Source organism: Drosophila subpulchrella, unplaced genomic scaffold (genome assembly GCF_014743375.2).
Source record: "Drosophila subpulchrella strain 33 F10 #4 breed RU33 unplaced genomic scaffold, RU_Dsub_v1.1 Primary Assembly Seq15, whole genome shotgun sequence".
Classification (NCBI taxonomy): Eukaryota; Metazoa; Arthropoda; class Insecta; order Diptera; family Drosophilidae; genus Drosophila; species Drosophila subpulchrella.
The window spans coordinates 128434-142034 of NW_023665489.1; the positions used below are offsets into that span (position 1 = coordinate 128434).

General features: G+C 38.2%; 1 protein-coding gene across 1 annotated transcript; it reads left to right on the forward strand.

The window, feature by feature from the left end:
* Positions 1-319: 319 nt before the first annotated feature.
* LOC119558909 (probable sodium/potassium/calcium exchanger CG1090) lies at positions 320-13066 on the forward strand. The gene is made up of 3 exons (XM_037872102.1): positions 320-447; positions 12112-12213; positions 12270-13066. The coding sequence occupies exons 1-3, from the start codon at positions 402-404 to the stop codon at positions 12605-12607; spliced, it is 486 nt and encodes a 161-aa protein (XP_037728030.1). The 5' UTR covers positions 320-401; the 3' UTR covers positions 12608-13066.
* The last annotated feature ends 535 nt before the right edge of the window (positions 13067-13601 follow it).

Sequence of the window (13601 nt, forward strand, 5' to 3'; positions counted from 1 at the left end):
AAATACTGAATGGGTTATGAAATGTATTGTATTATTCAAACGGCATTTAAATTACCTTTCCATTGATGCCTATAGTTTACAAGAATTAAGTTCAAATTATGAGTATATTTAACTTTTGTTTTGTCAAAATACTTATGCCGACCACTGTATATGTCATAAAATTCAAAATGTAAAACATCTAAATTTCATTAAATTGAAATATAAGTACGTGGAGAATTTTAACTCAGTAGATTTTGTGTTCCTGTCTTATAGGCCCAAAACAAATTTTAAATCAAGCGATGCTTTACTAAATCATTAAAAAAAAACGATCTTTCCTCCTTTGTTTGTTGGGGATATAGACATGATTTATTTTTATATTAAAATTTGAAATTGTGAAAAGGTTCTGATTCATAATAAGCACAATGTTCTCCGGCTGGGACTCAATCAACTTCAAGCACTACAACCATGGTAAGCAAAAGATTGGATTGCTTAAAATTTTTGAAAATTTGTATAATTTATTGAACATAAAATTGACGACCTCACCTTCAATAACAAAAGGATCTGGTATATAATTTTGTGTTAAAAAATAATTAAGTAACAACACAGCCAAAAATGTCCATAAACAATTCCTAGTTTTTCATGATAATTCGATCCTCGTGAGTAACAGTTCCACACAAACTTGTGTTCCATCACTTACAGGTTACGCGGTATAGCTAAGAATAAAAAAAAACGATGTTTAACGACTTATCTTAAATATTTTTGATGAATCAGACTCTTAATACAAGACGATATTACTAGGAAAACAAGAAACAATGCTATAGTCGAGTACCTCGACTATCAGACACCCGTTACTCAGCTAAAGGGACCAAAGGGAAATGGAGATATGCAAGCAGCAAAGCGAGATTGAATTGCGCCACCTACCAGCGATCTCAATATATTGTTATGTGGGCGGTAGACAGATTTAAGTGTTATGGGCGTTAGAGTGGGGGTGGCAAATTTTTGTTGGGTCAATCGATAGGTATTGACGAGACTAATACATTTCAGTTAAAATTTTTTTCTAGCATGAAAATTGTGGGCGCCACAGGCTTAGGCGGTTTGTGGGCGTTAGAGTGGGCGTGGCATATTCGCGTAACAAACTTGCGCTGTGTACAAGGCTACGGAATTTAAATCGGAGATCCCAATTCTCTATCTTTGATAATTTCCGAAAAATCCGCGCTCATATTTACGATTTTTTGAAGTTTGTGAGCGGCTTGTGAGCGTTGGCAAACTTTTTTTTTTGATAAATTGGATTGATCAGAACAATACATTTCAGTTAAAATTTTTATTTTAGCATCAAAGCTGTAGGAGCCACAGTTTTAAGCGGCTTGTGGGCGGTAGAGTATGCATGGCACCCTGCTGAAACAATCTTGCGCTGCGCAAGAAGCTCAGGAATCTGCATGCCAAATCGCAAAAACCTAGCTCTTATAGTTTCCGATATCTCAGCGTTCATACGGACAGACGGACATGGCTAGATCGATTTGGCTAGTGATCCTGATCAAGAATATATGTATATACTTTATTGGGTCGGAAACGCTTCCTTCTGCCTGTTACAAACTAACGAATCTAGTATACCCTTTTAATCTACGAGTAACGGGTATAACAGTCCCCATCTTCGGAATTTGACGTTAAATTTGACAACATATAGAAACAGATAGTAAAACTAAAACAAAACGTTTTTGTGCCATACAAATCCATTAAAATATTCTCATGAAAACGCTTTAGACCGAAATTAAGGCATAGAGCAGACAATAGATTCCAATAAAAATAAAAATTACTTCCATTTTAGATTTGTTTTCATCAGAGAAATTGTGAAAAATTAAGGAATTTTAACTTTGTCGTCAAAGACATGTGCAAAGACGTGGGCAATGGTTCAAGATGGGGAGTAATTTTTTTGAAATACCGTTATGTTCTGAGAGTGAGCTTCAGTGAATTCAGTAATTCAATTTATGAGCAAACATCGTTTTTGTGTATTCTTAGCTATATCGCGGAACCTGTAGGTGATGGCACAACAATTTGTCTGAGACTTTTACTCATGGAAAAGTAGGACTCGTTTCTGGAAATTTCACAAAGTTCAATGTTGTCTTCCTGTAAAATTAAATAAAACAAATTTTCTTACTCGGCATGCTTCAGTAAGGATTTTGGGTTTTTTTATGCGGTAATTTCCAATAGTAGCGTGTTTAATGTACGATTGGTCAACGACATGTACACCCAAAAAAAATCGTCATCAATATGCCATTATTTAGGTGTCAATGTGATACTATTGAGTGTCAAAAAATCTTTGCTACGAAGAACATCAAATTGACCCTAATATAGGATCCCTTTGTCACTGGAAAAATGTTTTCTACAAAAAAGCTTTTTTGTCACAAAAAAGCATTTTGCCGCTTAATAAAAAATATAAGCGTGGCTCAGAGTGCTAGCGCATTGTTTTTGATGCACGGGCCTGAGGGTAAGTGGTTCGAGTCCCGCTCATGACAAACTTTATTTTCTTTTTTATTTGAAATCAGGAAACGTTTTAAATATAACTTTTTTTTTACAATTGTAAGAGAAATATTAGATATTATTCTTAACAAGAAAGGAAGTTAGCTTCGGCAAGTCGAAGCTTATATACCCTTGCAGCTATAATTATTAAATTTAAAAACACAAAAAATGATATTCCCAATAGTATAAGATAATATGTCAAAAAACACCGAAGCTATAATTTGTTTCATATTACTTTCCTACCAATTTTCCGATCGTTCCTATGGCAGCTATATGATATAGTCGTCCGATTTTGATAAAATTTAATTCGAAAAAATGTAATTTCCAAGCTTAGGAGGTTATAAGCTAAAAAACACCAAATATATAGTTAAAAAAAATTTTTTTTTGATTATTCCTATCCGGATGGTTCCGACTTATATACTACCTGCAAAAGATATAAGACTTTTGGGAAAGTTTCAGCCCGATAGCTTTAAAACTGAGAGACTAGTTTGCGTAGAAACGGACGGACAGACGGACAGACGGACAGTCGGACAGACGGACAGACGGACATGGCTAGATCGACTCGTCTAGTCACGCTGATCAAGAATATATATACTTTATGGGGTTGGAAACGTCTCCTTCACTGCGTTGCAAACTTCTGACTGAAATCAATATACCCTCTGCAAGGGTATAAAAATCGTACAACGGCGCGCACTTGAACCGGGGACCTTTCGCACCATAGACAGACACCTTACCCATTGGTCTATCGCACAACGTTTCCCGCGGATGCTTAGTTCAAATCTTATGATAACCTATACTTTAAACTCGAACAATCAAAAAAAGCTTTTATCGGTATCGAAGTATCCACGGTAGTTGTCAAAATGACACTATTTATGGTCAAATATTATTTTTCATACAATGTAGTATACTTTTAATACTTATTTGGGATCAAATTGATCCAAATAATTTGGTACTAAGTGTAGTGTCATTTTCACCCACACTTATCAAATTGACACTTGAAGATTTTTTTTGGGTGTATCACGTATCTTAACCCATTTAGAAATAGCGGACGCGGAATAAATTGATATAAAAAATGTTCTCCTTATCGTTGTGTGCGCCTGACACCATTTTATCTCGATAAATTAATGTTTAGTGCTATTGCGATTTTATAATCCGTTACTCGTAGCGTAAGGATATAGGAGATTCGTTAAAAACTATGTAACAGGTAAGAGGAAGCGATTCCGACCCTATAGTATATATTCTTGATGTCTGTCTGTCCTGCCTGTCTGTATAAACGGCGAGATTTTGGAAACTATAAGAGCTAGAATGTTGGGATTAAGCATACAGATTTTAGAGCTTCTTCCGCAGCTCAAGGCTTTTTACCATGGTGCTGATATGAGAGTATTGTTGGTGGTACCCAAAAAGGGTCAAAACGAAGATTGCAGTCCTAAACATAGACTGGTAACTGGAAATATGTTTAGAAATTTGCATTCGAATCGTATTTTGCTCTTTTTATACCCGTTACTCGTAGAGTACAAGGGTATGCTAGATTCGTCGGAAAGTATGTAACAGGCAGAACGAAGAGTTTCCGACCCCATAAAGTATATAAATTCTTGATCAGGATCACTAGCCGAGCCGACTTAGCCATGTCCGTCTGTCCGTCTGTCTGTCCGTCCGGATGAACGCTGAGATCTCGGAATCTTTAAGAGCTAGGCTACTGAGACTTGGCATGCAGATTCCTGAGCTTCTTACGCAGCGCAAGTTTGTTTCAGCAGAGTGCCACGCCCACTCTATCGCCGACAAACCGCCCAAAACTGTGGCTCCTACAGTTTTGATGCTAGACTAAAAATTTTAACTGAAATGAATTTTTCTCATCAATACCTATCGATTGACCCAAAAAAAGTCAAGAAGCTCAGGAATCTGCATGCCAAATCTCAATATCCTAGCTCTTCATCCGGACGGACGGACAGACTGATCAAGAATATATATACTTCATGGGGTCGGAAACGCTTCCTTCTGCCTGTTACATACTTTCCTACGAATCTAGTATACCCTTTTACTCACAAGTTCCTCAGCCGAGATTTTATTTATTTATTTATTTATCTATTTACTTATCGCCAATGGATGAATCCTTATCTGGCTACATACGATTACCTTAAATCTATTATTGAAAATTACTTTAAAAATATTCCTTAAGGGTTTGCCTTAGTATATCTTTATTGGCCCCCCAGCTGAATCTAATGCTGGAAGGCAAAGAATTAAATAATCTAAGAGCCCTTAGTAGTGGCTCATTGCGAGCATAATTAGTCCTGACAGCACGGTCCAGGAATGGAACCATGGTACGGAGATTCCTGGCAGAAACATTAAAATTGATGAATCCCAACAGGCAAGGACAATCAATATTTCCTATTAGCAGATCATTCAGAAAGAGAAGGCCAGCAGTTGCACGGCGATCCTTCAAGGAACAAGTGTGAAGCAGGGAACACTGACTATCATAGGGCGGTGCCGGTTCAGTAAAATGCAAGGATTGCAATGCAAACTTCAAAAACTTTTTCTGCAACCTCTCAATCCTATTGATCTGGACACTTCCCGAGGGATTCCAAACAAAGGAAGCATATTCAACCCTAGAACGGACAAAAGCAGAGTATACAGACAATCTGGAATACGGATCTTTGAATAATAAAGTGTTTCTCTTCACAAAGCCAAACATTGCATAAGCCTTTGGTAATATAAAATTCAGGTGGTCATTAAACGGAAATTTGTCATCAAATAATACCCCCAGATCAACTATTTCATTCAAAACAGAGAGAGGGTAGTTATTTATGTGATAAGTGGATGGAATAGTTTCAGAACGTTTCGCATAACGAACGATGTGGCATTTGTTAAGGTTTAAAGGCAAAATATTCTTGGAACACCAACTGCCGATACTATCTATGTCAGATTGAAGCAATATCGAATCATTTATGTTACTGACAGTCCTATAAATCTTTAGGTCATCCGCATATAAAAGGAAGCTAGAAAAATGGATACATGCACAAATGTCATTTATAAAAATAATGAAAAGTAAAGGGCCAAGGGAGCTACCCTGAGGAAGGCCAGATGTCGCTTTATAAGGATGGGATAATGCAACACCTACTTCAACATGATAGCGTCGGTTATCCAAATACGATGCTATCCAGTTAAGAAAAGAGGAGTGAAAGCCAAGTTTGGAAAGTTTAGCCTTTAGGGCCTGGTGACAAACCTTGTCAAAAGCTTTGGCAAAATCTGTGTAATCTGTGTGTCGATCTGCAAATGATCCTCAAATGCATTTATACAGTGATTGGTAAAGACAGCCAAGTTGGTCGTCGTAGATCGACCGGGCATGAAGCCATGTTGATAAGGTTCGATGTAAGACTTTATTAAGAAAGATAATTTTTTGAAAATTATTCTTTCGAACAATTTAGCTATGTTGCTGATCTTAGCAATTGGCCTATAGTTAGAAATGTCAAATTTACTTCCTCCCTTATGGACCGGCGTTACTCTAGAAATTTTCCATCTAACTGGGAATCTTCCTTGAGACACGGAAGAAGAGAACAGAATTTGCAGGGGTAGGTAAAGACTGGCAATACAATTCTTAAGGAAGAATGAAGAAATTCCATCAAAGTCTAGTCTTGGGGAATCATCAAAATAACTAATTGATTCAGAAATGTCATCATACGATATGTCCAGGCTCCCAATTTTGCAAATTTCTGCAATTGAATTTAAAGTTTCCAGGTCATACCAATCATCGGAAGGTTCAATGTTCGAGGAAAAAAAGGCAGCAAACAAATTTGCGATATCGGCCTCAGTGGAAGCAACATGATTTTTTTGAGTTGACAAAGCGCCAAAACGCCTTAGGGTTGGCCTTCAAGCTATGCTCAACTTCACAAATGTATTGGCTATATAGAAATTTATTAAGAAACTCAAACTTCCGTTTGTGTTGCCTATATCTTTCACCATCGGCCAGGTTATGTGTTCTATAAAATTTTTTGTAGTATTTGTTTCTAAGGTTTTTGATTATTTTTCAGTCCCTTAGTATACCAAGGAAGCCTGTAGGAACTCCGTATCTTGGAACGGACTATACTGTCAAGAGTACTTCTAATCGTTGAAAGAAAGGTTTTATAATTAGTTTCTATGCAAGGGTTCGATAGCAAGGCACCCCAATTTAAGGATAGTAGGCAATCCCTTAGGGAACTCAAACTAGAGGGATCAAATATATATCTAGGATTAGAATCATTGAATGGCAGAAAGGTGTAAAATTCGATGTTTAAGCACAAGGGTTTGTGATGTACAACACAATTTGAAATCGTAAATTCAGCCAGAGTTACGTTAGAGTGAACAATAGAATTAATGAAGATTAAATCAAGCAGCTTATGCAAATCATTGAAAACATTATTAATTTGGGTGAGGCCCATACTAAAACAGTCATCAATGACAATTATTTCATGTGAATGATGAACATTTCCGGGCACCATAGCAGATGCTTGTGGGTCCCACGTTCAGAAAACAGAGCTGAGGTTGAAGTCTCCAGCCACACATATGCCATCAGAGTCCTCCAAGCTGGCATGTATGTTAGAGATGTTGTCTAAGTGAGCCTGGTAAAGCCCAGAATCACTGCCAGGTGGAACATAGGAAGCCACAATCGATATCTTCCCGGATGAGCCAGACACCGCCACCGCCAATTGGTCCAGAAGGGAGTCATCATTAAGGAGTCGAATTACAGTGCAACAGAATTTACGGCTAACAGCCACGATGACACCACCTCCTCTCTCGAACTGCATTCTGCCGAAGTCTCTATCTTTACCAAAACTTGGAATAATTTAGGATCGAAGAATTCATTCGAACTAAAGTTAAAATTTAGCCAAGTCTCAACCAGTGTGATAATGTCATAGTCACTGTTGGAAGTATTCATAAAGACAGACTGCGTTTTAGTTCTCATGCCGGATATATTTTGAAAGTATATTTTCAGGCCATTATTTCCTGAATGATGGCTATTTGAGTTTACTGTAGGCAAGCCCCTAGCAGGTTGCCAGTCAGCGCATATTGTTGAAGAGGAATTCTCAACATCCAAATTAGATGTCGGCCTCGCATGATCATAAGTACTATTAAGTACCTTGCGCAACGTATCCGTACGTATATTTATAGGGAGGTTGAGATCGTCGTTCCATGGAATAATAGTGCAGTCAAATTGAGAATATGTAAATGATTTTCTTACGGACGCATGCCTATTCTGTGACGGCCATCCAATGAGCGTAGAAGAAATTGCATCAATGGAGAGAGGCGATGAAGAGCACAGTGAAGAGTGTATCCGACTACTCATAAAAGAGAGCGCTATCCCAAAAGGCGCGCTGAGCTCAATAGTATCAGAATCCGAAGATAGCAGCATCCGATGTTGGTTTAACTCCAGCGGCAAATATGTAGAGAACATATTTTCAATGAGCGGGTTCCAACCTAATGAAGAGTAAGAATCCAGTCAATGTTCTAGGTACTTCGTTAGAGAGGCGCAAGATGATGAGAGCGCAACTCCGAGGAGCGAGCTTAGAGCGGGAATCTTGATGAAATATGATGAGAGCAGCTCTCCAGAGAGCGTTTGACAAAAGTCGCGCGAAATAGACAACGACAAATCCAGCTGTTGCCGATGTTGTTTTGAATGTGATGAGTGCACATCTCCGAAGAGCGCGCTTAGAGCGGGAATCTTAATGGAATCTGGGGACAACGCCTCTCCAGTGAGCGTTTGATGAACGTTAGACAGAACAAAAAAGGAAAAATCCAGCTGATGATGTTTTTGATTTGGGAGTGACGGGCGCCCAACACTTAAGAGTGCACTGGGAGCGGCGTATGAGAGAGTAATGGTAGCAGCTAGCGATATCGAAACCAGCGGACGTTGACATTGCGAATAAGTAGCATGAAGATGAGGAAGAGGATCATAAAAATTTGCCGTAGTCAAATCGACACCAGAGGCGCCGATTATTGGGGGTTTTTTGAGTCCGATGTATGATGATTGTGCAAATCCAGAACGTTTCCATCAACAATAGGCCTATCCCTGTGGATGAATCGACTGACCTTGATTGGATTGGGCCAGAACGCATCACTAAACACAGTCTGAAAGTGCTGCTCAGGTATTCCTAATTTGAAATTGACGAATTCCAGTGTAGCAACATCTACACCATTTTTGACTAAGGGCTTGCAAATAATCGTGGCGGTATACACACCTAGCTTATTTGCAACATATTCACACACAGAATCAGATTTTACGTGCGCTTTGAATCTACCAATATGATGGAATTTATTGCTCGGCACAACTTCGAGTAGTTCACAACTAGGAGCTTGACCAACTATTCGCCTCTTGTTCCTGTTATTCTTTGCATGTGCAGGGGGTATCAGGTCTGCATGTTTGGCTTGACGACCAATTGAAGAAGCTGGAGCCAATGGTTTCACCACTTTTTTACGCTGACTGACATTGCTATTGTCAGTGGTAGAATTGGGAAAAGCCTTCAGAGACTTTGAGTTTAAATCCATGTACAGACTCTTCAGGTCATAAAGTTCTTCCATTACTTCATCGATTTTGGAGTGTGAATCATTACTCACAACACAGCGATCACACTGCCAAAGTAGATTCGGCATATTTGTCAATAATCTAATAGCATCCTCCGGGAGATCAACACATGCAGTGTGAAAAGTACAACGACAAAGCGATGAGCAACGAACCGCTTCAAAACCGCGAAGCTGCGCTGCTGTAACCTCAGCATTGCATTCGGTGCACGAATAAGAATTCATAGCGAAAAGAAAACACGTCTGACAACAACGAATGCTAATCAGAGACTAATTTTCCGATCGTTCCTATGACAGTTATATAATATAAGCCTCCGATTTTGATAAAATTAAATTCGAAATTAAGAGTTAATTAAAAAATGTTATTTCCAAGCGTAGGAGGTTATATGTTAAAAAACACCGAAGCTATAATTTGTTTCCTATTATTTTCCCACCAATTTTCCGATCGTTCTTATGGCAGCTATATGATATAGTCGTTCGATCTTGATAAAATTTAATTCGAAATTCAAAACTTATTAAAAAATGTTATGTCCAAGCATTGGAGGATATATGTAAGAAAACATCAAAGCAATAATTTGTTTTAGTTATTTTTATTTTTTTTTTTTCGATTATTCCTATGGGAGCTATAAGATATAGTTGTCCGATCCGGCTGGTTCCGACTTATATACTACCTGCAAAAGAAATAAAACTTTTGGGAAAGTTTCAGCCCGATAGCTTAAAAACTGAGAGACAAGATTGCGTAGAAACGGACGGATAGACGGACATGGCTAGATCGACTCGTCTAGTCATGCCGATGAAGACTATATATACTTTATGTGGTCGGAAACGTCTCCTTCACTGCGTTGCAAGCTTCTGACTGAAGTCAATATACCCTCTGCAAGGGTATAATGTTGTGACAATATCTTGTCACGCAAATAATTTTACATTCGGCTAAGTAAATACACTATCTAAAACGTTATTTTTCGTGCCGTTTCAGCATACTGTTTAGCTTATAAAAGGCATTTATTGAGTCGAATGAAATAACAACTCTATAGTCGAGTGTCTCGACTATCAGATTCCCGTTACTCAGCTAAAAGGACTGGGAAAGAGATGGAGATATGCGAGAACCAAAGCGACCGTTCTTTAACGAGCTCCACCTAGCGGAGATTCCGTTATATGCTTTTCAGTGACTTGTCAAATTTCCGGCATGTAGGTTAATATTGATAATCAAAACGAAATCCCTTTACACCTTGACAACTTTATAAATATTTTTAGTTTTTAAAAAACCTATATGTGCAAGTGGGCGCCAGTCAGGTTGTAGCGTTATGGCATTTGATGTCGCTAGAGTGAGCGTGGCACTTGTCTGTAACAAACTTACGCTGCGCAGGAATCACAAGCCGAGTCGATCTAGCCATGCCCGTCCGTATGAATGCTGTGATCGCGCAAACTAAAAAAGCTAAAACTTTTAGCAAAACTAATGATAGTGGAAAAATATTTCATTACAATTGAAAAGTGTAATGCTAATGAGTATTTTCCATTGCAAAATATAATTCTATTGAAAAATTGTATAATTAAATACATAATTAATTAAATTTAGCTTGGGGGTCAATTAAATCTGAAGATATGACCAATTTAATCCAATCCAATTTAAATAAAATTGCTACCGCACATAAGGCACGGCACCTTGGCCCTCTTAAGAATTCGCGGTTTTTCGTTATCCACCACTAAAGTGCCCCATAAAGAATTGGATCGCATCTAAAATTACATGTCGATTTTTGGGCTTCCTGCGCAGCGATAGTTTGTTTCAGCAGGGTGCCACGTCCACCCTAACGCCCACAATCGCACATAACGCTAAAACCCGTCTAGCGCCCACATTTGTTAATATTTTGTTAAAATTTAAATGAGATTTTTTGTTATTATCAATACCCATATACCCATGCCAAAAATTTTTCAAATCGGACTCATTAAAAAGTTATAACCAAATAATAATTAATAATTTGCAAACTCAATAGTGTACGATATATTTATAATGAAAATCGGCTGCTTATGAAATTTCACTAGTGCCACCTAGGTTTCACGTTATGTTGCGCTTTAGTGATATCTCGTAAACAGCCGATAGGAATAGACGATAGGTGGCGCTTTTTTGTTAGCTGAGTAACGTGTAGTAGAGGTTTTCTCTTGTTTTTCACTAGCATTACTTTGTCAAAAGTATTTAATTATTTAGCATTACATTTTCAAAATAATTTAAAAAGTAATGATAATGCTTAAACACACAACACCGCTAGCTACCTATCTACAAATTGTTCAACTCGGGCCATAAAATTATGACCAAATATCTTAATCGCCGCTAGGTGGCGCATATTCTCCATTTCCCTTGCGCTCCCTTAAGCTGAGTAACGGATATCTGATAGGATAGGTACTCGACAATAGCGTTCTTCCTTCTTTTTAAATGGGACGATTGAATTATATATTTTCCATGAGAGCGGTTTGGAAAGTTAAAAGAAAAATCAATGGAAAATATACATACAAATATGTTTTGCTTTGTTGGCAGAAGTTTGCAGCGCAGAGAAGAAGGCATTTTCAATTCCATATAATACTTTAGTCACGTCCTTCCGCGTTTCTGTCCATGTCTTATAATATAGTTTTTAATAGACAATAGTCTCACATAATTAAGATTTCACAATTAAGATTTCACAAATACTAATAATATTTGATTTAAATCGGACGACCTAACCATATAGCTGACATGTGAACGATGGAAAAGTTAATGGGAAAATAACAGAAAACAAATTATTTCTTTGATGTATTTGGACCTATTCTTCTCTGCTCTGCGGTACAGCTTTCTTCAAATATTTAGGAATAATTAACTTATTTAATATTTTGTAACAGTAATTGTTTTCTGTACCTATATTAAAATTATCTGAATATTAAAGAAACTCTTTTATGTGAAGAGCAACTTCTAGCTGGTATAACAGTATGCGCAAACTGAAAAAAAATTCCTGCGGTCTTATATTTTATGGATTGACTTTTGTGCGCGGACCAGTAACTCATATTTAAATGTCTTCCTATCATTTTTATTCTCCGTAGGTGACACACTTAAGATACCTGATTCGGTGATGGGGATTACGTTCCTGGCGGCTGGAACCAGTGTTCCTGAAGCGGTGTCCAGTGTGATCGTGGCGAAACGCGGTAAGTGTTTAAAAATCGATATCAGAGAATGTGTGGAATTCAAGAATCTGCCACAGGTCACGGATCGATGGGGATCTGCAACTCGATTGGGTCGAACACCTTCGACATCCTGCTGTGCCTGGGGGTGCCATGGCTGATCAAGGCTGTCTTCTTCCCGATCCAGCCGGGCCAGAACTACGTGGCAATAAATTCGGCCGGATTGGAGTACTCGGCGATCACTTTGCTGTCGACGCTGTTCTTGCTTTACCTTACCTTCTCTACGAACAAGTTCAAGCTGGATAAGAAGGTGGGGACCGCCTGCCTAGTGATGTATCTGGTCTTTATGGTTTTCGCCTCCCTCATTGAACTCAATGTGTTCTTTCGCGTCAACCTGCCCACCTGCGGTCGAACATGAGATGGATTGGCGTTCGATAACTGCGCGATATACGAAGGCCGACTTGTGAAGTATGATGTGTGGATGAACGATTTACCATTTTGGATGAATGGATGGTGTGGAGAAAGACCAGGCATTTAGTGCTGGTTTAGTTTTCCGTTTCAGCGTCCGGCAGCTGGCTGGAAAACCCTGAGTGCAGTCGTTTAATTAATTAAAATGTATTTTCTGTTCTATTCTATCTACCATGATAGTTGAGTTACGGTATACGTTATGCTGTTATTGTAATAATACTTTTTTTTTATTATTATTATTATTAAAGTAGACTCATTTACGACCTTCGGTTAAAAACCAAACGAAAAATTCAAAATAGATGAGAAGAAATGAAAAGAATAACACAGTAAACGAAGGGAAAAACAAAAACCAAAACCAAACTAAAAAATTTAATAATGTATTTATATGATTAATATATATGAGATTTAACAAAGAGTCGTATGAATGATGGCAAATATTATTGATGGAATCACTTTGGTTTGTGGTAGGATGGTATCCAATAAGAATACCTACTTCATTTATTTTTACTTTTGTAGTTAGGTAGGTTAAAGTGGTGAGACCTCTAATTTGGGAAGCTTAGAAGACCCGCAATTGCAACTTCTCCTACTGCCCCAAGAGACGTGGTTGAGCGCTGGGCAGTAGCACCGTAGATGTTCCGGTGTTTCCTGTTCTGTAGAATCCCTGCAGTTTCTGGAGCAGTTGTTGTAAGGCAGTCCCACCTTACTGGCTTGCGTGCCTATGGGCCATTGGCCCGTTGTTACTGCTGTTATCCTACTAATTTTCCATTTGCTTTCGGCAACTTGTTCCTGTGTGTGTCTTGTGTGCTGTTTTGGTAAGCAAAGTTTTGATCTTCTGCGTAGAAGAAAGTGTTAATCGCTTAAAAAGTGTTAATCGAGATTGATATCTGTATTATGTTGTCGCTCTCAGCAGAGCAGGTAAGCTCGTCCGTTTACAAATGTTATAC

Coding starts and splice junctions, on each gene's coding strand:
- LOC119558909 (XM_037872102.1), top strand. CDS start 402: ATGTTCTCCGGCTGGGACTCAATCAACTTCAAGCACTACAACCATG. Junction 448..12,111: donor CTTCAAGCACTACAACCATG/GTAAGCAAAAGA, acceptor TATTCTCCGTAG/GTGACACACTTAAGATACCT. Junction 12,214..12,269: donor TGTGATCGTGGCGAAACGCG/GTAAGTGTTTAA, acceptor AATCTGCCACAG/GTCACGGATCGATGGGGATC.